The 27278-nt window shown below is 43.2% G+C and overlaps 1 protein-coding gene across 16 annotated transcripts in view; it reads right to left on the bottom strand.

Annotated features, from left to right (window-relative positions):
* LOC115202998 (tight junction protein ZO-1) overlaps window positions 1-27278 on the bottom strand; it is a 155273-nt gene that overhangs the window by 78376 nt on the left and 49619 nt on the right. Inside the window, exon 1 of one of the 16 annotated variants that reach the window (XM_029767239.1) lies at window positions 104-550. The exons of the other annotated variants lie outside the window; for them this stretch is intronic. Within the exon in view, the coding sequence (XP_029623099.1) occupies window positions 104-127 (24 nt within the window). The 5' untranslated portion in view covers window positions 128-550. Of the gene's footprint in view, window positions 1-103; window positions 551-27278 lie in introns of those variants that run through there. 16 annotated transcript variants of the gene reach the window in all.

Here is a 27278-nt window from a genome sequence, read left to right as displayed (position 1 = left end):
GTCGACCTCATCAAACACTGACAACATTGACTTAGACACAAACTATACGTAAAATAAAATATACTTCATAACTTTTTTTCTGTAGTTCCGTCGGGTATCCTACCTTAGAAGCTGTTTTGGCAGACATTTTACTTGCTTGCTCCGCTCCCAAAGTAGCAAGTTAGTGTTAGTATTATCACTTCAACCAAAGCGCAAAATTCCTTCTTCTGAATTTCTCCCAGCTGCCGCCACGCCGGGCAAAATATTTTATTTTTTCAGGACGTCGTGAAACATGACCCAAATGTGTGTGTGAAAAGTCCAAAGTTCATTATCTTTAGTAGTTTGCCTTAAACGTAACTTTACCCTATATGCCTATACATCTGAAATTACTCCCGTTTAAAATAGTCAACTCAAATACGTTGCCTTAATGTATTTTCTCTTAAGAATGTTGACTGAAAGGTTTGAAGAAAATGTTGATATCACTTCGTCCGCAAATCCAAAGCAGTAAAACTGCAATGGCAGGCTTTGTATGCCTCTCCCTGCTCGATTCTCTCCTCTCCAACCAACGATCGTGACATGTCTGACTGGAAGAGTCCATTGCACCTCTGTAGGGGTGATGGTACTGGATGAAAACCAGGGCATTGTCATTGAACGAAATATACTTATTCTAAACAAAATATTATGATTATGCATGTATGTCGGACATTCAGGTCAAACATATACGTTATATTTATATATTAATTTACAAGTATAAACTATTCTTATGCAACAACGAAAAAAATGGATATCACAATTTTCCTTGATAATGAACTATGCGAACCATGGACAATTGTGAAGAGAGGAGAGGGATTTCGCTGATGTGATGCTGCTGAATGTTCACTTTTACTGGGTGACTGACAGGCCTGCAGTGTTTATTTACTATATTGAAAATAAAGGAAAGCCGCACACTCTAAGAGCTCAGATGCAAAAATTTAATAACCAACGTTTCGACAGCAAAGCTGTCTTCATCAGGGTATCATCACAAACACTGCGAGATGAGTCATTTATATAGTGTCAAGAGACACACAGGTGTTTGTAATCATGGCCAAGTATAGCCTAATATCATTGGTTAACTCAAATATTTAAAAAAAATGGTATACAAAGAACATACAAAAAGACAAACAAATGGATAACATACGATCATAGCATTTGTAGTCTAAAATGTATCTAACAAACAATTACAATGGCAAAATCACAATAATCACAAGAATGGCTTCAGATCAAAGTCTATGTTGAGACCGAAGGGAGCAAGGGTCTTTAAATTAAAGATCCAGGCAGCCTCTCGTTTTAACAATAAATTATCAAGGTCACCCCCTCTCCTCGGGAGGGTGACATGTTCGATGCCAATATAACGCAGAGACAAAATCGAATGGTTTGCTTCCAAAAAGTGGGCCGCAACTGGGTAAGTCAAGTTTTTGCACCTAATGGTGCTACGGTGCTCTGAGATACGTACTTTTAATTCACACTTTGTTTTACCCACATAATTTTTACCACAGGGACAAGTTATAAGATAAATAACTGCCTTAGTGGAACACGTAATAACACCTTTAATTGGGATAGATTTACTATATTGAAGCACAGTACTTGTAAACTCCTAAAACACCTGGGTCACCTAACATTTCCAGATAAAGTAAAAATACCTTGATTTATATACGATTTTTGAGATATAAATGTATAACTATTCTTGCAAAAATATCTTGCAATAGGACTTAATAACTTGTAATATGTCTGAAAACACAATTTTATATTATTATGTGACTTTGCAACCACACTAGTTGGTCGCATGGCAGACAAGTCTGGGACACAGTCTACAGTTTCATAAGTAAAAGTCATAAACCAAAGAAAAATGTTTCTGGTCAACTTTCAACTGAAAATCCAGTCAATGACTTTAAGTTGGGTTTTTGTGTGGTTGATAACCAACCACACAGGAAACCAAGCGGGCCATAGCTGTCATTCAGAATACTTCCTATGGCTTTCCGGAACCAACCCACAGGATGCATTGAACCTCAGAGCTCAGCTTGCATTGTTTCAAAGTAAACAACACACTGTAGGCTGGCTATATCTCTCAATGTAAAATAAATCAGTTCATACCTTACTTGTAAAGAAATCAGAAGAAGCTTCAGCCTGTGACATAATAAAAAAAGAACAACGATGACTACATATACGTATATAGACTTTTTCTATTGTGTTATTGGCTGTATGTTTGTTTATCCCATGTGTAACTCTGTGTTGTTGTTTGTGTCGCACTGCTTTATCTTGGCCAGGTCGCAGTTGTAAATGAGAACTTGTTCTCAACTAGCCTACCTGGTTAAATAAAGGTAAAATAAAAAATAAATAAATGTTCATCTAAGTAACCACTTTGCTCTGAGCGCACAGAGCTTCTCTATTTCCATCCCAAGCAGCCATTTTGACAAACCAGGAAATCACGTTCACACACTGGTCCTGACTTTTCTTACATGTACAGCTGGCGCAGGCCAGAGGTGCCCTGTAGGTATAGATGGTCTTGGGTTAATTTGCCACCAGACCAAATCCTACAAAGCAAAAACCTAAAGCAGTTTGACAGACAGGGCTTGATGCATCGTGCGGACAGCTCTCAGCCATGGTATTTTGGCCATATACCACACCTCCTCGTGTCTTATTGCTTAAATATAACATTCAACCTACAACTAATAATGCACTCTCAAATTACTATATATTAACTGTATTTGTCAGTATCTAACAATCTAATCTATCTAATATGAGGTTGGATACAAAATTAAAACATCAAAAGAACAATTAATCTACATTTGTATCAGTATTTTTTAAAAGCATGTTTGTTATATCTGCAATATGAATGAATGACCACATACTAGTATAGATGCCAGCCGCTCTGTCCTCCTGTAACGGTAACTTCGTCCTGCATCCACCAGGGAAGATATCAGAATGTTCAGCATTCTATCTCTCTCAAGTAACCAGGCTAATTTGCTGTTCTAAAAGTAAACAAGCTGGAGCTAGAACATTTTAATTGATCCACCCCAAACGCTGTAACCCAAAGAAACAGAGAGAAGAGTACTACTGCCTGCTTTAGAGACAAATACCGACCTGCAGTATTTCCTGATGGAGAAAAGAGGGGCATTTGTGACACTAAAACGTGATCAAAGGCAGCTTTGTCCTGCATGGCTGCCCCCCCAGTACCCAGAGCAGAAAAGCACACAACTGCTCTGGAGCTCAGGTGCTGCCTTCTCATGGAAGAGCAGGCACATGGAAAACACTCTGCCACAGAATAGGCCGAAACACACAGACACAAAACAGGCACATGTTAGTGAGGAGAACGCTTCACAGAGTTATGCTCGCCTGCCCCAGCATCCCCAGAGCAGAAAACTCTAATGTGTAGTGAAATAACATGAAGCACACACTCTGAACGGCACTGTGTGTCTTAACTGGATAATACATGAAAATAGACCCACAACACCATTGTTGTAGGTGTAACACTGGCATAGTACTTTCTCAGCTTTAGAAAAGCCATTGTTGTAGGTGTAGTATAGCCCTTTTATCTCAGCTTTAGAAAAGGGGGATGAGAGTGAAAGGGAGAACAATAAACACAGGCCGAGCTATAACACATCTCTGCCTGTTAGAACAACCAATCTGAGGAAGAGGTCAAGATCTAGAGGCCAGTTCCTGCCAACAACAGCCGTCTTTGATAAGTCCACAATTGTTTTCTTTCCACATTTTTGCCCTTGAAGTTCTTCAATAAAAAGTAGCCTACATGCTAACCCACTCAGATATGTAATTTCACAAATGTGTATTCTTTTCTCAAATACAACCAGGTAATGAGGACAGTATAATCAGACTTAGGGTATAGGCTACTCCTATTTCTTACTGTTACCTGTAGACATATTATACTATATATTCTTGGGGAAAGGGGAGAATAGTTGATTATTACTTGGGAGACACAAAAAGTCAATGTAATACCACACACGGTCTAGAATGAAGCCAAAATGTCATTCATGATTACGTAGGAGCATATCTTCCCCAAACTCACAAAGTAAGAAAGGCAGAGAAAAAAATAGAGGGAAAAGAGAGGGAAAGTAATCCCAGTTCTAATAACACCATGCTAGTTGAGTCAGTACAGGGAGTAGGAAGTCAGGGTCCTGTTTCACTGTCCGTCCATCTTCATCTGGGCTGAATTAAGATCCAATTGATCGTCTGTCTTATCTTCCCTTGGCTCTATTGACTCTGGAAATGCTTGCCTTGGTTACGGCTCTAGCAGGGTACTGTGTTCTGTTTCTACTGTTAATGAGAACCCTCTGAAGGTCAGGGCCTGGAGGAGTGGAGTCAAACCAGCAGCAAGGTGTTCCTTTAATTGTTACTGGACAATATCCAGCAGGGCACACTAAGACAAAGACCCAGTTGCCTACTAGGGAACACAAGGACAAAGACCCACTTGTACTTTCCAATGGAGAATAGCCAAACTGAAGCTTGAGAAAATAATATATATTTTCTGTGCCTACAGCATTTCTCCTCAAATGATTGGTTTAATCTGCATCCAGCCTACATTTAACATTGTTTTATATGCATTTGAAAACCTACCGATCGATTGGAGCTTATCATGTGAAATGTCCCCTTCAAGAAATAACTAGCTATTACATGAAGGTCAAAGAAAAGGGTTGTCCATAGCTGGCCTTTCTTTTTTATACTTGGATTTGATCAGTCTTTTTCAAAACAATACAGCAAAAACAGAGACAATGAAACTAAAGAATAATTAAAAGCAAACAGAAGTCGCCATCCAATAGGTACAGAATAATATATAAAAGTGTGATATTGTATTGTTAACAAGATATTAGTTAATCAAGTCTTCCTAGTATGTGAATGATATCCATTTCTCACAGTTATTATTGAATACAGGCTTTTGGAGTCTTAAGGCATATGTCAAGCTTTCCATATTAACAATTTCTTGGATTATACTTTGCTATTCTTCCCATTTTGGGGCTTCTACTTTATACCAGTTCTTGGTAATGGCTTTTTTACTTGCAGCAGTTTTTATCAGGTATCTGTCCCTGCCATCACACTTTCTGGAACATTACAGGGCAAGTTCTAGGGACTTCATATCCTAGGACATCTTTTAACAGCAAACATACATTATCCCCAAAACAATTACATATTCTGACATTCCCCAGAAACATGGGTGTGGTTGGCATGGCTGTTGTATAGCTAGCTGTTGACTTGTGATTCTAGGAGTGATAAAAAAAAATGGGTCATTTTCCCCAAAAAACTCTCTCCATGTTCTTAAGTTGTAGAAGTATGTTGAGTACTGCATATATTGTCCCAGTCTTCATCTGAGATGTCTATATTCAGGTCCTTTTCCCATTTTGCTTTAATATAAAGGGTTGAGTCTTTTCTAGAGGCTATCAGGCCATGACAGAGTGAAGAGATTGTCCTGGACATTGCTTGTTTATATGCATTTCGAGTCACATGGATAGTCACATTTGGTATTGAAGAAGGTTCTGTAATTTGTATGTCTTTTTCAAAATAGTCCCTTAACTGTAAGTATCTGAAGAAATCTTAGTTTTCCATACGATATTTCTCCTTTAAATTCTCCATCCTCTACAGTCCTTATATTTTTTTTAATCATACTGTAGATACCTGGTTTAAATTTTGGATCAAATGTAAACCATTTCAACGTTCAGATTTCCTTTTCCAGCTTGCGTTGTTTCACCATCCGAAACCAGAGGTCTAGTGTAAATGAGGATTTAGGGTTAAGTATCCCTGTTAATGTCCCAAATGTGTTTTTATCCGCAGCTACAGACTGGATTGGGCGACCTTGAACGGCAGCCTTGACATCTTTCCATATAGCACTGTGTTGTGAGTCACAATAGCTGGCCTCTAATTTGTGATCGTTAAACAAATTCCTCAAATCCCATGGAGAAATTGAGGATCATTCTGGCAAGATTTGTCTCATGTGACACAAACAGTAGAACAGCAACGTATCTTGGTTTCAGCTCCTGCTTTCATCGCATTGTCAAGGAGTCAACAGAAAAGGCTTTCATAAGGTGTGAGAAAGGTTGAGAGAAGGAGAGAGGCTTTTTCCTATTGTACTTATAACTTATGCCTCCATCCCTAAGTGCCTCTAGACCTGTCGTTCCATTAAACCTGTCAATGTGTTCTTGTTACATCTCTCCTCCAAGTAATTGCATGGGCATTCCATCAATCAATTATATTGGCAGCAACATCATCAAGTCATTGTTTATGGCATGGCGTTGTGCAGGAATGCAGTGGAGGGCTTTGTGGATGGGGGAAGTGTTTAGTCTGTGTTTGAACAGCCAACTCTCTCTGGCCTCACTCAATTTGATCAGTGGGACTGGAGTGCTGGGACACTAGGAAATAAAGACAGGGGTTTATACAGGTGTAAACGTTACCAGACACAGCGTAACTTAACAAAACGTGGTAATTGTGTGTCACCCCAAAGCTATTTGTTATTAGTAGGTCAACTCCATGGTTATGGCCTCAATTATTCAGTCTCTTCTGGTTCACACAACCCATTTAGTATCATTCTTCAAGGCTTCATGCTTTCATCACATGAAAGACATGGTGGAAAATGCGTTGCCTTCAACAACATTTCCATTCTAAAGAAACTGTAATAAATGGTAATTGGGAAAAGTTCTCAAGTATTATGAGGTGCCCAAATATATTTTTATGGAATTCCAAATTGAAATGAATAGAGTAAATAATAGGCCTAAATACAGTATATTAAGTCATTATCATATTAAACGTTATCAGTCCAGTGCAGGGCAGTCAGTCCATTATTGTCTATTCGTGGGCTTATTTCCATTCCACTCTCCCTATTGCAGCTATCTAATTTGCTTCTGCTTCCATTCTAATTAACTATGTGATAGGATTTGTGCAATACTGAGTTCTGCAATTACATTGTTGTTAAAAATGTATATTGTTTAAGGGGATCATTGTTGTTAAAAATGTATATTGTTTAAGGGGATCATTGTTGTTAAAAATGTATATTGTTTAAGGGGATCATTGTTGTTAAAAATGTATATTGTTTAAGGGGATCATTGTTGTGATGTGATTCATACTTCAATACTATGAACATCTGACATCTAACTTGATTAAAAGACAGAAAAAATTTAAAGATTAAACTCAAATAGATTCCAATAATGCAGTTTACAGTGCCTCTCAATATTCTGAGAAGAACACTGAGTTCTGACGAGGATATATTAAGCTTTTACATTGCGAGTGAATCACCATAGTAATTACTGATAGTAAACCATTAGGCCGCTTTCATCTTATGGAGCAGAAATACAAATTGCTATAGTGATCATTCATCTAAAAAACTTCCTCTCTTTTCCCTTTCTCAATTGACATGGTTAGCAGAGCACATTTAGCCAAACAACAGGCTGGAGGCAGCAGCAGGGCTGGCTGGCATCCCTCCACTCAACTGCACAAGCACTTTAACCCACTATGGCTGGAGCATACTCACTAATAACCTCCCCAGCAACGCAACTGGGAGTGGCTAGAGGAGGTAACCTTCAATTCAAATTAGCCTTATCGTTATACTCAAAAGATTCTATTTCTATGCGAGATGAATTATACATTCCGGAGAGAGGAAAAAAATACTTTAATGAGTTTGAAACTAAGTGAGAGCCGTATCTAAATGTGTTTTCTTCCCAAGTTAGCTGTGCTATTTAGAGTTGATGACGTGATCCCATTGTTTGCGTTACAATGAGAGAGTGAAATTGAAAACAATGCTCTGAAGATCCCAGAGTGCATTTTACTGAATTTACGAGGCAGTAAATACTTCACGAGAAGCAATGTGACCTTTGCCTCATTGTTGAGACATTTCTAAATTACATTAATAGAATGTTTTATTTTTAGCATCTTTATATATTTATTACGGTAAATATAACATGCTCATCACAATTCCTGCAGTTTTACATTTGTTTTCCTCCAAATTGTGAAGCAATGGTACATACTGTGCAGAAATGTTTCATACTAATGTCACGCCCTGACCTGAGGGAGAGGGTTTGTTTCTCTATGTGGTTAGGTCAGGGTGTGGGGTGGGCATTCTATGTTTTGTATTTCTTTGTGTTGGGCCGAGTATGGTTCCTAACCAGAGGCAGCTGTCTATCGTTGTCTCTGATTAGGAACCATACTTAGGCAGCCTTTTTCCACCTGTGTTTGTGGGATCTTGTTTTTGTATCGCTGTGAGTAGCCTGCAAAACATTTTGTTAGTTGTGTTGTTGATTATTTTGGTTTTTGCTGGTTCACCGTTAAATAAAATATGATGAACCCAACACACGCTGTGCCTTGGTCTACCTTTAACGACAGGCGTTACAGAAGATCCCACCACCAAAGGACCAAGCAGCGTGGGCCGATGGACTGGACATGGGAGGACATCCTGGATGGCAAAGGATCCTGGACGTGGGAGGAGATCCAGGCCGGAAGGGATCGCCTCCCATGGGAACAGGTGGAAGCAGTGAGGGAGGTACAGCAACGAGATCAACAGGCAAGGCAACAACGGAGTCCCGAGAGGCAGCGGCAAAAAAAATGTTTGGGGGGGGCACACGGGTAGATTGGCTAAGGCGGTTTTAAGACCTGAGCCAACTCCCCGTGCTTACCGTGGGGAGCGAGTGACTGAACAAGCACCGTGGTATGCGGTGATGCGCACTGTGTCGCCCATGCACACTCACAGCCCGGTGCGCTCGGTACAAGCTCCTCACCGTTGCCGTGCTAGAGTTGGCCGTCAGCCAGGAAGAAGTGCGCCGGCTCAGCGTATCTGGTCTCCAGTGCGTCTCTACGGCCCAGGTTATCCTGCGCCTGCTCTACGCACGGTACCCCCCGTTCACCAGCGCAGCACAGTTCGTCCTGTACCAGCACCCCGTCCTTGCTGGGCTACAGTGACCATCCAGCCAGGACGGGGTGTGCCAGCCCTGAGCTCCAGACCTCCGGTGTGCCTCCACAGCCCAGTGTGCCCTGTACCTGCGCTGCGCACCCAGTCTCCTGTGCATCTCCCCAGTCTGGTGAGACCGGTTCCAGCTCCCCGTAGGAAGCCTCCAGTGATGATCAATGGCCTGACGCATCTTTGGGGGGGGGGGGGGGGTTACTGTCACGCCCTGACCTGAGAGAGGGTTTGTTTCTCTATGTGGTTAGGTCAGGGTGTGGGGTGGGCATTCTATGTTTTGTATTTCTTTGTGTTGGGCCGAGTATGGTTCCTAACCAGAGGCAGCTGTCTATCGTTGTCTCTGATTAGGAACCATACTTAGGCAGCCTTTTTCCACCTGTGTTTGTGGGATCTTGTTTTTGTATCGCTGTGAGTAGCCTGCAAAACTTTTCGTTCATTGTGTTTATTGTTTTGGTTTTTGCTGGTTCACTGTGAAATAAAATATGATGAACCCAACACACGCTGCGCATTGGTCTACCTTTAACGACGGACGTTACAACTAAGCACTTGGCGAAATCATTTCCTCTATACTGTGATAACACTCTATCTTTTCAGACACGGATGTCAATAATGTAACCAGATAGGGACAATAAAAAGTTAACTGAAATCAAAGTCAATGAATGTACATTATACAATGACAACTCTAGAGGATACAAAACACAATTGTGTTTATTGACATTTGAGGACCGTTCCTTACTGTTCTTAAGGTTTAACAAAGCACACGGTGTGCTCCAGTCCGCTGACAATGACTGACTTCCTGTAAAACTTGCTGTTGTGGATGACAACACTGTGGAGCCCAACAGTGTGGAGCCCAATCAGAGGATTGTCCCGAGAAAAGCACACTCAAACATACACACGTCATGTGCAACTCTGTGTGGTAGCACCTTAAATGTCCAGAGAATCCTTCGTAAATAAAGGAGAAAAAAGGAGAGCTTCTTACTGGAAGGTAATTGGGAGGATTCTTCTGGGAAAATGCTGCTTGTTTTTCACTGTCCTGAGAGAGGGTGCGTCCAGACTGCTGCTGGGAGTCTAGGACATCAGTAAACACCACTCTGTAGGCTGAGGTGTTACAGTGCAAATGGACGTGAAGTACATCTCCACTGGAATAACATTCCCCTCACATTATCACTGACATGGGCAGAGGGGCAGAAGGGAGGGAACCCCATCCTCAGAGACCTCCAGGACGAGAGAGGCTGTACTGTTACCTTTTCTGTAACAGGTTAACGTGTTCAGTATGACGCACTGAAGAGTTGGTGTGATAAAAACAACAGTTAAAAAGTCAAGACAAAACAAAAGAGGAGCTCTCCTTTCGTGAGAAGTGTTGCCTATACTAACGTGTGTGTTTTCGTGTTGTGTGTGTACGTTTTAGCCTGGAAGGGCGGCTATAGGCATGGAGCTGGGGGAAACAGGACGGGACACAAGGAGGTGTTCCTCTGGTATTTCCTGAGGGAGGGAGCTTAACAAGCGTGCATGCACATGCAGGCACGCACGCCATGGCTATATTGACATAATGATGTGGTCAAGGTCCAGTGGTCCCCCAGTGCTTAGCTCATTCGTCTTCACTCACAATGGCCACTAATTCCTGAGACAGTGCACGTAAAATGGTATTACCGTCGCACAGCGGCATGAAATCCACATTTTACCCTGCATAACATAACTAAATCCTCAGTCCTCGCTACAATTCAATTACAAGTGAATTACGTGTCAAATGTCACTTTCACATCTACTGCTGACTGTCTTAACTGAAACTTGAGCTGCAGCTGTTTCAGAACACAGGCCATAACTCTTACTGTCTGCTAGCTCTGCAGCAAATGCATCTGTCCATTCTCTGTTCCACTGTGCATTCACACTCATGTGTACTGTATGCGCGCGCACGCACACACACACACACACACACACACACACACACACACACACACTACATACAGGGACCAGGCAGTACAAAACCTTTATCTTGGACAGGGAAGTTAATTCTGTTCTACTCTGATTGTAATTAAAGGGCCTGCTCTCTCACCTTTATCTGGAGTGATTCAGTAGCTAACCTTTTCATTGTAGAGAGAGAGAGCCCAGGGGTCGATACTGTAGAGCAGCACGTGTACGGTACTACAGAAAGTGGAGGAGCTGCAGAGGGGTGGGCCCTAAGCAGTGGGAGAGAGGGAGGGAGAGAGGGAAAGAGAGAGATGGGGGGTAGGTGCACTGGACAAGGTCATACAGTGGGATAAACAAGGACATTCCTCGGTGGCCCCTATCTGTATGTCACGGCTGGAACAGATCAATGACCCGACAAAAACACCTGAAACTGTTTCTATTCCATGGAGCCATCAGTCAAAACATTGAATTCACACAGTGGACAGAAGCAGCACTTTACATCACTCTACTCCAAGGCTGCAGTGTCTGCAATCAAAACACTGTTAAAATTCACAGAGCTCTGAGGGTCAATAATATAGCATGGCACAGTAACCATCTCAGCCAGTGTTTCTTGACAGGTGGTTAAAGTGCCTTAAATCCTAAAATATCACCAGATGGACAATACTGTAGGTATCCTGAGACGGCAAACAGATCTCTCTCTCTCTTTCGAAATAAAAAAATGACAGCTTCAAAAAGTCAATTCTGGTTGCGGGCATAAACACAAACACTCACGAGTAAGTGAAACATCTAGAACTGGGGGAGAAAGATCTGGAAGTTAGTTGCACTGTCTTGCCCTGAGTTGGAAGTTAGTTGCACTGTCCTATGACGAGAAGAGGAGGAGGAGGAGAGGAGAGGAGGAGAAGAAAAGGGAGGAAGATGGGAGAGGAGTGGCGAGGCTGAGGTGGGTTATACAGTATGTGCCACACGCATTGGATCCCTCCCTTCACAGAGAGACAGGAGGAGTGTAGAGTCCATTAAATCAAATCAAATCTAAATTGTATTTCTCACATGAACCGAATACAACAGATGTAGACCTTACTGTGAAATGCATACTTACAAGCCCTTAACCAACAACGCAGTTTTATTAAAATAGAGTAAAGAAAATATTTACTAAATAAACTAAGGTAAAAAAAGTGACACAATAAAATAATGAGGCTATATACAGGGGGTACCCTTACCGAGTCAATGTGCAGGGGTACAGGTTAGTCTAGGTAATTGAGGTAATACGTACATGTACAGTTGAAGTCGGAAGTTAACATACACTTAGGTTGGAGTCATTAAAACTCGTTTTTCAACCACTCCACAAATTTCTTGTTAACAAACTATAGATTTGGCAAGTCGGTTAGGACATCTACTTCGTGCATGACACAAGTCATTTTTCCAACAATTGTTTACAGACAGATTATTTCATTTATAATTCACTGTATCAAAATTCCAGTGGGTCAGAAGTTTACATATACACTAAGTTGACTGTGCCTTTAAACAGCTTGGAAAATTCCAGAAAATTATGTCATGGCTTTAGAAGCTTCTGATAGGCTAATTGACATCATTTGAGTCAATTGGAGGTGTACCTGTGGATGTATTTCAAGGCCTACCTTCAAACTCAGTGCTTCTTTGCTTGACATCATTGGAAAATCAAAAGAAATCAGCCAAGACCTCAGAAAAAAAATTGTAGACCTCCACAAGTCTGGTTCATCCTTGGGAGCAATTTCCAAATGCCTGAAAGTACCATGTTCATCTGTACAAACAATAGTAAGCAAGTATAAACACCATGGGATCACGCAGCCGTCATACTGCTCAGGAAGGAGACGCGTTCTGTCTCCTAGAGATGAACGTACTTTGGTGCGAAAAGCGCAAATCAATCCCAGAGCAACAGCAAAGGACCTTGTGAAGATGCTGGAGGAAACAGGTACAAAAGTATCAATATCCACAGTAAAACAAGTCCTATATCGACATAACCTGAAAGGCCGCTCAGCAAGGAAGAAGCCACTGCTCCAAAACCGCCATAAAAAAGCCAGACTACGGTTTGCAACTGCACTTGGGGACAAAGATGGTACTTTTGGGAGAATTGTCCTCTGGTCTGATGAAACAAAAATAGAACTGTTTGGCCATAATGTCCATCGTTATGTTTGGAAGAAAAGGGGGAGGCTTGCAAGTTGAAGAACACCATCCCAACCGTGAAGCACGGGGGTGGCAGCATCATGTTGTGGGGGTGCTTTGCTGCAGGAGGGACTGGTGCACTTCACAAAATAGATGGCATCACGATGAAGGAAAATGATGTGGATATATTGAAGCAACATCTCAAGACCTCAGTCAGGAAGTTAAAGCTTGGTCGCAAATGGGTCTTCCAAATGGACAATGACCCCAAGCATACTTACAAAGTTGTGGCAAAATGGCTTATGGACAACAAAGTCAAGGTATTGGAGTGACCATCACAAAGCCTTGACCTCAATCCAATAGAACATTTGTGTGCAGAACTGAAAAGGCGTGTGCGAGCAAGGAGGCCTACAAACCTGACTCAGGTACACCAGCTCTGTCAGGAGGAATGGGCCAAAATGCACCCAACTTATTGTGGAAAGCTTGTGGAAGGCTACCCGAAATATTTGACCCAAGTTAAACAATTTAAAGGCAATGCTACCAAATACTAATTGAGTGTATGTAAACTTCTGACCCACTGGGAATGTGATGAAAGAAATAAAAGCTGAAATAAATAATTCTCTCTGCTATTATTCTGACATTTCACATTCTTAAAATAAAGTGGTGATCCTAACTGACCTAAGACAGGACATGTTTACTAGAATTAAATGTCAGGAATTGTGAAAAACTGAGTTTAAATGTACTTGGCTAAGGTGTATGTAAACTTCCGACTTCAACTGTAGGTAGGGGTAAAGTGACTATGAACAGATAATAAACAGCAAGTAGCAGCTGCGTAAAAAAACTTGCAAATAGTCCAGGTAGCCATTTCGTTAAATGTTCAGCAGTCTGATGGCTTATGGGTAGAAGCTGTTAAGGAGCCCTCTGCTCTGTGATACTGTATAGTTTTTGCTCTCATGGTACTGCTTGTCACTGGGGCATTCCAACACCATGAGGCTACTGGTCAGAACTCACACAGGGAGGAAGAGGAGCGCTTTAGACAGGAGAGAAAAATACTGACCATTCACACTCCACGAGGATAAACGGTAAAACACAAATGGGGCATAGTGGAAATGTTCTGAATGCCTAGCAGAGGGAAGAGAAGTTTAGTAAACTACATTGAGTTAGGTTCCCAATTGAAAGTGGCTGTGAGGTGATGGGCAGTACATGTGATTTAGTGGTTAAGGGATGAGGGGGAATAATGTGATTCACAGTAAACTCTGCTGATAACACTCTGATAATGTCAAAGGAGAGCCATGATTAAACCCCAGTTCTGATGTGCAGACCTGCCCCGTCAGCAATTGAGTGAAAACACTCAGCGCAGGGACCCAAATCAAATCTGCAGTGTGCATGGTTGGAATGCAGCCCTCATTGACATCGACTCACCGTACTGAGTCCCTTGTGTGAACATGGAGAGGAGCACTCACTCGCTCTCCCTCTGTCCCCCCCTCTACACTGCCAGTCTGGGCCACTAAGCATGTGCAGAGGTGTTCAAATAGAGATAACAGGTAATTATCTCTCAAACACAGTTAATTTGCCTTCTACATCGCCAGATATGGGGTCTATAGGGACAAAATCTCATCCTCTTATCACAGTTCAGTATAGGCTATACACTCCTCCATCATTCGGGTGTAATATTGACAACCTTCGCTTATTACATAAGATGTCCCTCCCATAAATATGTAGCCACGGCTCTTTGTTAAAATAAGGCAAGAGCCTTTGTGGAGACTAGAGGGAGGTAAAAGAGAGCTAGTCAGGATGGCGTGGGCCTGCCTGGTCCTGGCATGACAGTCAGATCGTCAGAGAGCAGGGACACAGCAGCAGACCAGAGGCATCATGGGATGGGACCCTGCTAAAGCCCCAGTGCGCTCTGTTTAATCCCCCTCCCTTCCACTGCCAGGATCAAGCCTCATCAGCTTTGGTGTTCAGTGTCAGACTCATTTTTATAACGTCCCACCGGTCAATTCTAACCGCTAATGCCTCACACAACGGCTCCTAATGCCAAGTGATTACAGACTGCTGTTTTAGCACATTTGTCGCATGAAAAGAGAGAAAGGGCCACAAGGCTGTCCGTCGGCTCCGTGCTCAAAGGGACGAGCCTGATGAACTCAGCAGAAAAGGATCTTCCCTGAAAGCAGCTCTAAGCCACAGACCTCTGGGTGGGGTCTAGGGGGATAGGGGGCTGTGGCCTGGCCGTCAGAGCTGGTCTGACCGGGGCTTTACAGTATCCTATGCCAGAGCATATAGACAGTTCCTGTGTTCTCACGTCACATGTGCAGATAAACAAACATGCTCATACGGCTCTTCCACAAGTAGACATGATGAGACTCTGAAAGTATGAAACTCAATCACCCTTTGAAAAAAAACACTGGAGCCAATCACGTACACTCAACACTGTGCAAGTATAATTCCAAAACACAATAGTACTTCAAATTAAAAACAAAAATAGCTTTCTGTCTCTCTGGTGCCTTTGTCACATCTCTGACACAATTCAGACGGATATCCCCCACTCCCATTTAGAGCAAACAGAATTTGCATGGAGATGTTATCGGCATCAGTATGCCTGCACCTATCAACTGGGGCCTCGTTGTGTCAAACAGTGCTACAGGCTGGACCATGTGACATCTAAACAACACATGGAAATGACACAAACAGAGCTGAGTCCTGTGTACAGAGAGAAGACAACACAGAGAGAGAGAGATAGAGGCAGCCACTACATGAAAGGATACTTAATTTTGTCAATTTGAAGTTTCATGAACTGAGAAAATCCTTTTAGTGAAATCAAAGAAAGCAATGTTGAGGGATCCCAGATTTTTTTCTAACGACAACTCCCTTAAACAGAGGGGTTGTGCCTTTTGCCAGTTAAAAAAAAAAACAGTACATACATTGTGTACCAAACAGATCATAATTTCCAAGAACACTTTATTGGGAACATTATGCAATGGCATACGACTGGCATGCAAACATTTCAGCTGTCATCCAGTTACTCACTGTCTAAAAATGTGCAAGTACAGGAGTCTAGAGGGTAGGTCATACTGGATTACACACTGGAGTTCAGCTTGACAATGACATTTTTAAAGACAGTCTGACTGAGTCACAGCTAGCCCTGGAGGAAAAGCCCTCAAAGAACTGAGAAAGGGGGGGGGCGAAAAAGGGCAAGGGAGAGAGAGAATGAGTGACAGATAGAGGGAGGGAGAGAGAGAATGAATGACAGACAGAGAGAGGGAGGGAGAGAATGAGTGACAGACAGAGAGAGGGAGGGAGAGAATGAGATCAACTCTGCAGGTCCTAATAAACCCACTAACTCCACCCCACTGCCTTTACTACCTCCGAGGCCTGAGATATATGAGGTATGAGGCAACGCCACAGAGAAGGTCTAATCATACCTCAGGCTTTCCATCACACATGAAAAAGGACCATACGGTCATTGAGGAGGACAGGCAGCTGATCTATGCCTTTTTATTATTGCAGGATAATGTTGAGGCCATTATTAACATGTCTGCAAGTGTATGGGGATTTCTAATTGTTTTTGCCAAATGCTCAAAGGAGTGTATAAGATCTGAAAGAAATTATGTAATTGTGAGTAGGGTTACACATTTTGAGGAATATTCAGAGGTGGAAACTTTCCGTGGGAATTAACGGGAATATATGGGAATTAACGGAATATATGGGAATTAACGGAAATATATGCAAATTAATATTAATACCATTTAAATGTAAATGTTTTTTGCATTGGATATATTTACCATATCCTATGGCAACACAGTCTCACAATCAATTCGTGCATATATGCACATAATGCATTTCAGCAAATTTCGTGCGTTTTTGTGCTTTTTGGTGTGGCTTAATTCGTGAGAAAAGACACGAATTCTATGCTCCTTCTTAGGCTACACACAAGCCTTTGCAACAACCATATAGACGCGATAGTTTATATTTCATTTTTGTTGTTCTTAATGGCTAATTCAACGTTATGAATATACCGAAATGTTGTCTTTGTTTAACCCTGTTTTAAAATGTGTCGTTGTATGCCTATATGTACTGTTTTAGACTTGCTGAACAGAATTTATGAGAAAAGACGCACATTTACGTGCGACTCAATTCGTGGGAAAATTTGTTTTATTAATGCCAATGCTGTTTTCTGTGCATTTTCTCACGAATTAAGCCACACCAAAATGCACAAAAACGCACGAAATTTGCTGAAATGCATTATGTGCATATATGCACAAATTGATTGTGAGACTGTGCTGCCCAAAAACGTTTTCAACAAACATCTGTAAAATGATAGTCTAGAAACTAAAGCTTTGGTTGTCTTCCTCTCAGGTTTCCATGTCTTCTCCCTGGACCTCCTCAATGTCCACTTCTTGAACATCAGACTCTGAGGCCTCATCTTCACTGTCACTTTCCAACCTTGTTGAGGATGGCTCGTTGTCAGGCTCAAAAAGCCTCAAATTTGCCAGGATGGCCACTAATTGTTCGACCCTTGTATTGGTCAGCCTGTTACGTGCTTTGATGTGTGCGTTCCCAAACAAGGTCCAGTTGCGCTCTGAGGTGGCTGATCTTGGTGGGAGTTGGAGGATGATGGAGGCAAAATGGGAAAGAGCCTCAGATCCACAAAGTCCCTTCCACCAGGTGGCTGATGAGATATGTTGGCACGACTGCCATATTGCATCTCCATCCCAAAGCCCTTGCTTGGAAGTGTACTTCGCCAGACTGCCAAGAACCTTTCCCTCATCCAGGCCAAGGTGGCGAGACACGGTAGTGATGACACAATAGGGCTTGTTGATCTCTGCACCACACAGGATGCTCTTGCCAGCATACTTGGGGTCCAACATCTACGCTGCGACGTGCATGGGCTTCAGGCAGAAGTTTTCACGCTTTTTGATGTATTTCAGAACTGCAGTTTCCTCTGCTTGGAGCAACAGTGAAGTGGGCAGGGCAGTACGGATTTCTTCTCTTACATCTACAAGCAGAGTCTGAACATCAGACAGGATGGCATTGTCTCCCTCAATCCGTGCAATGACTACTGCAATAGGTTTCAGGAGTTTCAGGCTGCTTACCACTCTCTCCCAAAATACATCATCCAGGAGGATCCTCTTAATGGGCCTGTTCATATTGGCAGACTGTGATATGGCCATTTCTTGGAGAGACTCCTTCCCCTCCAGGAGACTTTCAAACATGATGATAACACCACCCCAAAGGGTGTCACTGGGCAGATTGGTGAGGTAGATTGCTGCTATAACATGATGACCCTTCACATATCTAACCATTTCCTTGGCTCTCTTGTAGAGTGTATCAATTGTTTCCACTGCCATGATGTCCTTGAGGAACAGATTCAATGCATGAGCATCACAGCCAATGAGTGTGATGTGAGGGTAGGACTCCTCCACTTTAGACCAAGAAGCCTTTGCCTTGAAGAATGGGCAAAATTCACAGTGGCTAGATGTGCCAAGCTTATAGAGACATACCCCAAGAGACTTGCAGCTGTAATTGCTGCAAAAGTTGGCTCTACAAAGTATTGACTTTGGGGGGGTTGAATAGTTATGCACGCTCAAGTTATCCGTTTTTTGTCTTATTTCTTGTTTGTTTCACAATAAAAATATTTTGCATCTTCAAAGTGGTAGGCATGTTGTGTAAATCAAATGATACAACCCCCCCCAAAATTTAATTCCAGGTTGTAAGGCAACAAAATAGGGAAAAGGCCAAGTGGTGAATACTTTTGCAAGCCACTGCAGTCAAAAGAAGGCCAGTTTTATTGCTTCTTTAATCAGAACAACAGTTTTCACCTGTGCTAACATAATTTCAAAAGAGCTTTCTAATGATCAATTAGTCTTTTAAAATGATAAACTTGGATTAGCTAACACAACGGGCCATTGGAATACAGGAGTGATGGTTGCTGATAATGGACCTCTGTACGCCTATGTAAATATTTCATTAGAAATCAGCCGTTTCCAGCTAAAATAGTCATTTGCAACATTAACAATGTCTACACTGTATTTGTGATCAATTTGATGTTATTTCAGTGGACAAAAAAATGTGCATTTCTTTCAAAAACAAGGACATTTCTAAGTGACCCCAAACTTTTGAACGGTAGTGTAATTAACCATGGACATGGAACAGGACAGGACAGCGTCTGAACAGGAACACACAACGACATTAATGTTGGCACGGGGATCTAACAGACAAATATAGGAGGGGCAATCAACATAGTGATGAAATCCAGGCGGGTCCAATGAAGCGCAGGTGCACATAAAGATGGTGACAGGTGTGCGTAATGAAGGCAGTCTGGCGTCGTTGAGCACTAGAGAGGGAGAGCTGGAGCAGGCGTGACAATACCACTTAAAGAGATATACATTTTCCTGTGCAGGGTCCGCTATTAGCATGCCGACACTCATTGAGACAAACTGGTAGAATAGATAGCATAACTAGCATTCACTGGTTGAAGTTTAAGTAACTTTGAGTGTAATGGAGTTGACTGGTGACTATGGCATGAATATACAGTATCTCACAAAAGTGAGTACACCCCTCACATTTTTGTAAATATTTGAGTATATCTTTTCATGTGACAACACTGAAGAAATGGCACTTTGCTACAATGTAAAGTAGTGAGTGTACAGCTTGTATAACAGTGTAAATTTGCTGTCCCCTCAAAATAACACAACACACAGCCATTAATGTCTAAACCGCTGGCAACAAAAGTGAGTACACCCCTAAGTGAAAATATCCAAATTGGGCCCAAAGTGTCAATATTTTGTGTGGCCACCATCATTTTCCAGAACTGCCTTAACCCTCTTGGGCATGGAGTTCACCAGAGCTTCACAGGTTGCCACTGGAGTCCTCTTCCACTCCTCCATGATGACATCACGGAGCTGGTGGATGTTAGAGACCTTGCACTCCTCCACCTTCCGTTTGAGGATGTCCCACAGATGCTCAATGGGGTTTAGGTCTGGAGACATGCTTGTGTTTGGGGTCGTTATCATGTTGGAATACTGCCCTGCGGCCCAGTCTCCGAAGGGAGGGGATCATGCTCTGCTTCAGTATGTCACAGTACTACATGTTGGCATTCATGGTTCCCTCAATGAACTGTAGCTCCCCAGTGCCGGCAGCACTCATGCAGCCCCAGACCATGACACTCCAACCACCATGCTAGACTGTAGGCAAGACACACTTGTCTTTGTACTCCTCACCAGGTTGCCGCCACACACGCTCTGAACCAAATAAATTTATCTTGGTCTCATCAGACCACAGGACATGGTTCCAGTAATCCATGTCCTTAGTCTGCTTGTCTTCAGCAAACTGTTTGCGGGCTTTCTTGTGCATCATCTTTAGAAGAAGCTTCCTGGGACGACAGCCATGCAGACCAATTTGATGCAGTGTGCGGCGTATGGTCTGAGCACTGACAGGCTGACCCCCCACCCCTTCAACCTCTGCAGCAATGCTGGCAGAACTCATACGTCTATTTCCCAAAGACAACCTCTGGATATGACGCTGAGCACGTGCACTCAACTTCTTTGGTCGACCATGGCGAGGCCTGTTCTGAGTGGAACCTGTCCTGTTAAACCGCTGTATGGTCTTGGCCACCGTGCTGCAGCTCAGTTTCAGGGTCTTGGCAATCTTCTTATAGCCCAGGCCATCTTTATGTAGAGCAAAAAGTCTTTTTTTCAGATCCTCAGAGAGTTCTTTGCCATGAGGTGCCATGTTGAACTTCCAGTGGCCAGTCAGCATGAGGGAGTGTGAGAGAGATGACACCAAATTTAACACACCTGCTCCCCATTCACCCCTGAGACCTTGTAACACTAACGAGTCACATGACACCGGGGAGGGAAAATGGCTAATTAGGCCCAATTTGGACATTTTCACTTAGGTGTACTCACTTTTGTTGCCAGCGGTTTAGACATTAATGGCTGTGTGTTGAGTTATTTTGAGGGGACAGCAAATGTACACTGTTATACAAGCTGTACACTCACTACTTTACATTGTAGCAAAGTGTCATTTCTTCAGTGTTGTCACATGAAAAGATATACTAATATTTACAAAAATGTGAGGGGTGTACTCACTTTTGTGAGATACTGTATATAATTCATGACATTTGGAAGGGAGCTATAATCCAGTTCTATATATTTTTTTTATTAAACTATGTGTGTTGTTATTGTTGTAATTCAGGCTTGGCTGAACTGCTTTGTTGATTGCTTCTGTACCCCACTTCCGTGATTTGTCACTTTACGTGTGGATCTATCCCATTTTTAACCTGTTTTCATATTTATTCATTTCTCTTTTTAAATGGATCTCCTGGCACACATGATTTCTCAGCATGGGTGTGCTGCTGCATGCTGGGTAATTACAGTAAGTGATGGGCCCATGGAAGATTCTCTTGTCAGAGGCTGTCTGGGCACTGGGAGGAGAGACTGATTGAGTTGTTTTCCTCTTTCTGCTTGCTGGGGTTTGGGCCAGTTGAGGGGCTAGATCTGGGGCTGGGGTTGAGGCTGGAGCAGGGACCAGAGAAGGGGCTGGAGAAGGGGCTGGAATTGGAACTGGAGCAGGGGCTGGAGAAGGGGCAGGGGATGGAGTTGGGGCTAGAGAGGGGCTGACGCTGGAGCAGGGGCTGGTGAAGGGGCTGGAGATGGGGCTGTGGTTGGGGCTGGCACTCATGTTTCCTGTAGCCTGTGTTTGGTTTAATCGTTCACCAACAATGTCAAGTAAATGTACAAATCTTTCTCTTAATAAGGAGATGCTATAGAGTGAGGGATCATCTTAGGCTGTATTGATTGTGAGAGAAATGCAGAGCACACAGAAAAAATACAGTATAGTTTGTCCCTCAGCTAAGTGAACCTGTTTACACCAGCAGATGCAACATAACCACTGTAGAGGCTACTGTATGTTGTTACATAGAGATGTGTGGCTTATGGCTTTTCTACAGCATTTGTTCTCACACATGATGGAATGTAGTGCTCACTTTCATCTCAAGCATTTCTCTCCCCAATCTGAAATCTGAAGACTGCTCAGGTTGTGTGTTATATTATATGCAGGTGTCGATATTCCATATTGCTAGTGCTGCTCTGTATGTGTCATATTTCCATAGCCACAGGAAGTAGGGGTGCTGAGGGTGCTGCAGCACAACCTGATAAATAAATAAAATAATACCCCATAATGACAAAGCAAAAACAGGTTTCTAGACATTTTTGCAAATGTATTAAAAATGTAAAACTTAAATACCTTATTTACATTCAGGCTCTTTGTTTTCGCAACCTGACCTGTTTCACCCGTATTTGTGCTTGTCTCCACCCCCCTCCAGGTGTCGCCAATCTTCCCCATTATTCCCAGTGTATTTATACCTGTGTTCTCTGTTTGTCTGTTGCCAGTTCGTTTTGTTTCGTGAAACCTACCAGCGTTTTCCCCCTTGCTCCTGTCTGTTCCAGTGCCTGTTTTCTAGTTTTTCCCGGTTTTGACCATTCTGCCTACCCTGAGCCTGCCTGCCGTTCTGTACCTTGCCACACCACACTCGATTATTGACCCCTGCCTGCTCTGACCCTGAGACTGCCTGTCGTTCTGGACCTTTTGCACCCTATCTGGATTACTGACCTCTGCCTGCCCTCGACCTGTCGTTTCGCCTGCCCCTGTACTAGTTATAAACTTTTGTTACTTCGACACTGTCTGCATTTGGGTCTTACCTGAAACATGATACTTTGCTATGAGACTCGAAATTGAGCTCAGGTGCATCCTGTTTCTATTGATCATCCTTGAAAAGTTTATACAACTTGATTGGTGTCCACCTGTGGTAAATTCAATTGATTGGATTTGGAAAGGCACCCACCTGTCTATATAAGGTTGACAGTGAATGTCAGGGCAAAGTTGACAGTGAATGTCAGGGCAAAAACCAAGCCATGAGGTCGAAGGAATTGTCCGAGATAGGAATGTGTCGGGGTACAAATCTGGGAAAGAGTACCAAAACATTTCTTGAGCATTGAAGGTCCCCAAGAACACAGCGGCCTCAATCATTCTTAAATAGAATAAGTTTGGAACCACAAGACTCTTCCTAGAGCTGGCTGCCCGGCCAAACTGAGAAGGGCCTTGGTCAAGGAGGTGACCAAGAACACTCTGACAGAGCTCCAGAGTTCCTCTGTGGAGATGGGAGAACCTTCCAGAGGACAAACATCTCTGCAGCACTCCACCAATCAGGCCTTTATGGTAGAATGGAGCCCCGAGTGATGAGCAATGTACATATATATCACTGTCATACTTTCCTGTAAGTATGTGTTTTATTTACTCAGTAACTACAATGTAAAACACGATGTAACACAATGTGTTAAAAAATAATTTAAAGACACTCCTCAAGAGCAGCTTGTATAAGCTTCAGGGCAATATAACTGTCACAACTTCCACCGAAGGTGGTTCCTCTCCCTGTTTGAGCGGTGCTCGGCGGTCGGCGACGCCGGCATACTAGCCATCACCGATCCATTTTTCCTTTTCCGTTTGTTTTGTCTGTGGTTCTTTCACACCTGGGTTCATTTGCTTTAATTTCTGTGTGTATAATTACCCCCGTTGCCTGCTTAGGTTTGTGCGGGATTATTCATGTTATGTTCCTCGTTGAGGTTGTGCCTCAGGTTTATTTCTCGTTTATACTGAGTGTGTGTCACGTCCTGACCAATATTTAGGTATTAGTTGTATTATATTTGGTCAGGACGTGGCAGAGGTATATTTGTTTTGTATTATGGGGTGTGTTAGTGGTTGGTATAGGTTCTAGGATTGTTTTTCTATGTATAGTTAATTGGGGTTGGACTCCCAATTGAAGGCAGGTGTGTTGAGTTGCCTTTGATTAGGAGTCCTATATAGTAGGGTGTGTTTGTCTTTGTGTTTCGTGGGTAGTTGTTTTTTTTCACTGCTAGGTATAGCCTGCGATACTGTCCGTCGTTGTTCTTTCTTGTTTTTTGTGTATGCTGCTTTATATCTAATTTAAAGATGAGCATCCACATTCCTGCTGCGTATTGGTCCTCCCTTCAACATGGCAATATCTGTGACAGTCTGTATACGATTAGGAGCGTTGTTTTTCCCTCCTTCTGTGAGTACTGTGTTCTCTTGTGTCGTGGGCGGTGTTTTGGGTTTGGTATTGTACCTGTCCTTTTTTTGTGGACCTGCCTATTAAAGACGCTACTTGGACATCTCTGCTCTCCTGCGCTTGACTCCTTCACCTACCTCTAACACATACCGCAACAATAACTTAAATAATGAGAAAAAAACTGAATGTTGAAAATTGAAATGTTCTTCTCTTTCCTCAAATTAATATTTCAGTGCATAAACAACACAATGCAAATGTCGTCGTGGTCTCGCAATCAAGAAAACTCTTCCTTCCGAAAACATTAAACATTTTCACATCCCAATTTTAATTATACATATTTACAACAACAGCTTACATCAAAAAGTAAAACAACCTCAAACTATCCAAACAATGGAAAACGACTATGCCCAAACCCTAACTTTAAACCATGCGACATTCCCTTACCTCAGTGTACTGTGCTCAGTCCCTCCCCTCCAGTGTCCCCCCCTTCCCCAGCCTCTTCATCACAACTCCCCCCTTCCCACCACTACCACCCAGGCTCAGTGAGCAATCACGTAGCCAGACAGAGTAGAGCAAACCTTGTCTGATATCCACGAAGGCCATGTGATAATTCAGATATCACCATCACTGATGGGAGCGCTGGTATTGATCTAAACATCAGCAGTTCTAAAATTAGAGTTCCGAAGCACTCTGATTGGGGCACAGGCACCTCTCTGGCCAGGCTAAGCCAATCAGGAGTGGAGGTGACGAAACCTTTGATGACAGGCCGTCTGGACCCCCCTAGATGGCCCTGCATAGCGGAGTGAAGGGGACCCGGCCCCCCGGCTCCCTCCCTGAGATAACAGAGACATTCCTCACTGCATACCCTGGTTTTCCACAAGCCTCTCCCTTAATTCCAATGGACTGTGTGGAATGCCGGAGCACCCAGGCAGTCGGTCGCTGTGGATGAGCGGAAATGAAAAAACACTGCTGCTATGTTCTGCTATGCTCTGCTATGCTCTGCTCTACTCTGCGTGAGCCTAGTCTGCCCTGAGGTCAGTGCACCTGCACGCGTGCAGCAGCAAATAATTTACTAATACACACACTACACACGGCATGAAGGCTGAACGTACAGTACATCTGATCTGTGCCATACGGTGTGTGGACCTGGAGCAATAAAACACATACGTGGTGGGATTAAACCTATAAATGGGTCAGAGTGCTGGATTAAAGGACAGTGGAGTTCAGTCGGGAGTGATCTCCTGGACAAGCAGATCAAGCAGGTCTGGGATCAGATCAATGCGTTGGGGAGTCAGTCAGTCACACACGGTCAGGCAAAGACATACTGTACTCACCTGCATTCATTTGCTACTTTGCCGGGCACTGTGATTCACACCAGCCTCTAACACAGACTCCAACACCTCAGGCCCTGTCACTGTCTGGTGCCGTGGTTGAAATCTAATTCTGACGACTAGAGTCAGGCTCCCACCACTGTGAGATATAATCAAATTCAGCTATGCTATTATTTCCAATGTAAGCCAATTCTGCCTCAAGTTATCTCTTCCTATCGCTCATACTTTGGCCACTTCGGAAAGAAAATGAGTCGAGCAAATTCCAGAAACTCAGTGCTGCGGTATTAGGGTCTGGTCCATTTCCAGAAACTCAGTGCTACGGTATTAGGGTCTGGTCCATTTCCAGAAACTCAGTGCTGCGGTATTAGGGTCTGGTCCATTTCCAGAAACTCAGTGCTGCGGTATTAGGGTCTGGTCCATTTCCAGCAAGCGGCAGAAGAAAGAGAGAGGGAGAAAAAAGATGAACGTGGTCAGGATCAGGTGATCAAGACACAGCAAGACTCAGTGTGGAGAAAGAAAAACTAGAAAAACAATGAGGATGGAAGACAGAAAAAAGGAAAGGAGAGGTAAAAAAAGACTACAAGGAAGGAGAGTTCACACAGTCAAAAGGAGCAACAGTAAAACAGTAGAAAGAGAGAGAAAAACAAATCCGACAGGGAATGATTTGCTGCACTGCGCCAAAGCCAGGCCCGAGCCATCAATCTCCACCACTTCTCAATTCTTCTGGAAATCAATTCAGTCCATTGGTCTGTTGCTTTATTTATGGGTCACCACCATTAGGGGAAAACCATCAGCGGCATGATGTGTCTCCATCTCTCCAATGCATTCAGCAGCCTCCCCAGTGGACCAGAACAGCAGCAGCACTTCTAGAATGAGGTAACAAATCTAAGCAGTTCGCTTTGTAAGACATTTGTCATTACTGGACACACTGGGGAAAGACTTGGCACTTGGCAAAGACTTGGCACTGCAGGTGTTCTTTTCCACAGAGGCATGTCCCACCACCTGACACACTGGATGAGGATCACAGAGTGTCTCAATGTCCTTCCTTCCTTCCTTAGTTCCTTCCCTCGGAAGTCGTCGTGGTCGATCACATCAAGAGGAGAGAATCCAACCCGACCATGTCTCACACAGTGTAGTGTCAAAGTGAATTGTGGCTGTGACCTGGCCATAAGAAGAGTGTTTCAGTGGTCTATCTATACACTTAGGTGTATGTACAATACAATCTAGAAGAAGGTCAGACATTGTTATGATCGTGCCAACAGCCACAGATGTGGTTTCTGTGCTAACTGGCTCCTGTCCTGTGAAACCTGGGTCTGCACCCTCATCTTGTCCACAGGGTGAAGCTCATCCAGAGGGGGGAAAGGGGCACCTTCAGACTGCCAATGACTAGAAAGTTCTTCCCTCCCCTGCCAAGGGAAAGGGGGCACCCTGAGATGACCAGAGTAGAATGTTTTGTCCTCCCCTGCCAAGCTCACCAACACAGGTCCAGAACCAGCTAGTCTGTCTCAAGAGAGCCTGACAGCAGGCAGAGCAGAGAGGCCCAGCAGAGGTTTATTAAAAGAAAACAAGGCTGGAGAATGCAGGGATGTGTACACTTAATACCTCTGCCAGGGCAGAATAAATCCACCGCTCAGCCTTCGTGGGAGCCTCTGAAGAAACGGTAGGCATGTCTGAAAACAACAGACCCCCTGTTCACTCCTGTTCTCCAACACTAAATTATGGAAAACAATCTTTCCACTGTGTGACGGGATACATTTTGTCTGGCCCCCTCTCTTTATACCCCATGAGGTGCCAGGTTATTCAAGTTCACGCTTGAAGTTTGGCTGCTTGGGATGTTCAGGAGAGGAGGCGTGAAACAGTGGGCAGCAGGAGAACTGGTGGAGAGGTATGCCTGGGCCCTTTGAAGCTA

Source organism: Salmo trutta, chromosome 12, assembly GCF_901001165.1.
Source record: "Salmo trutta chromosome 12, fSalTru1.1, whole genome shotgun sequence".
Classification (NCBI taxonomy): Eukaryota; Metazoa; Chordata; class Actinopteri; order Salmoniformes; family Salmonidae; genus Salmo; species Salmo trutta.
Note: the sequence above shows the minus strand (reverse complement) of the source record. Positions and strands in the feature narration are given on the sequence as shown.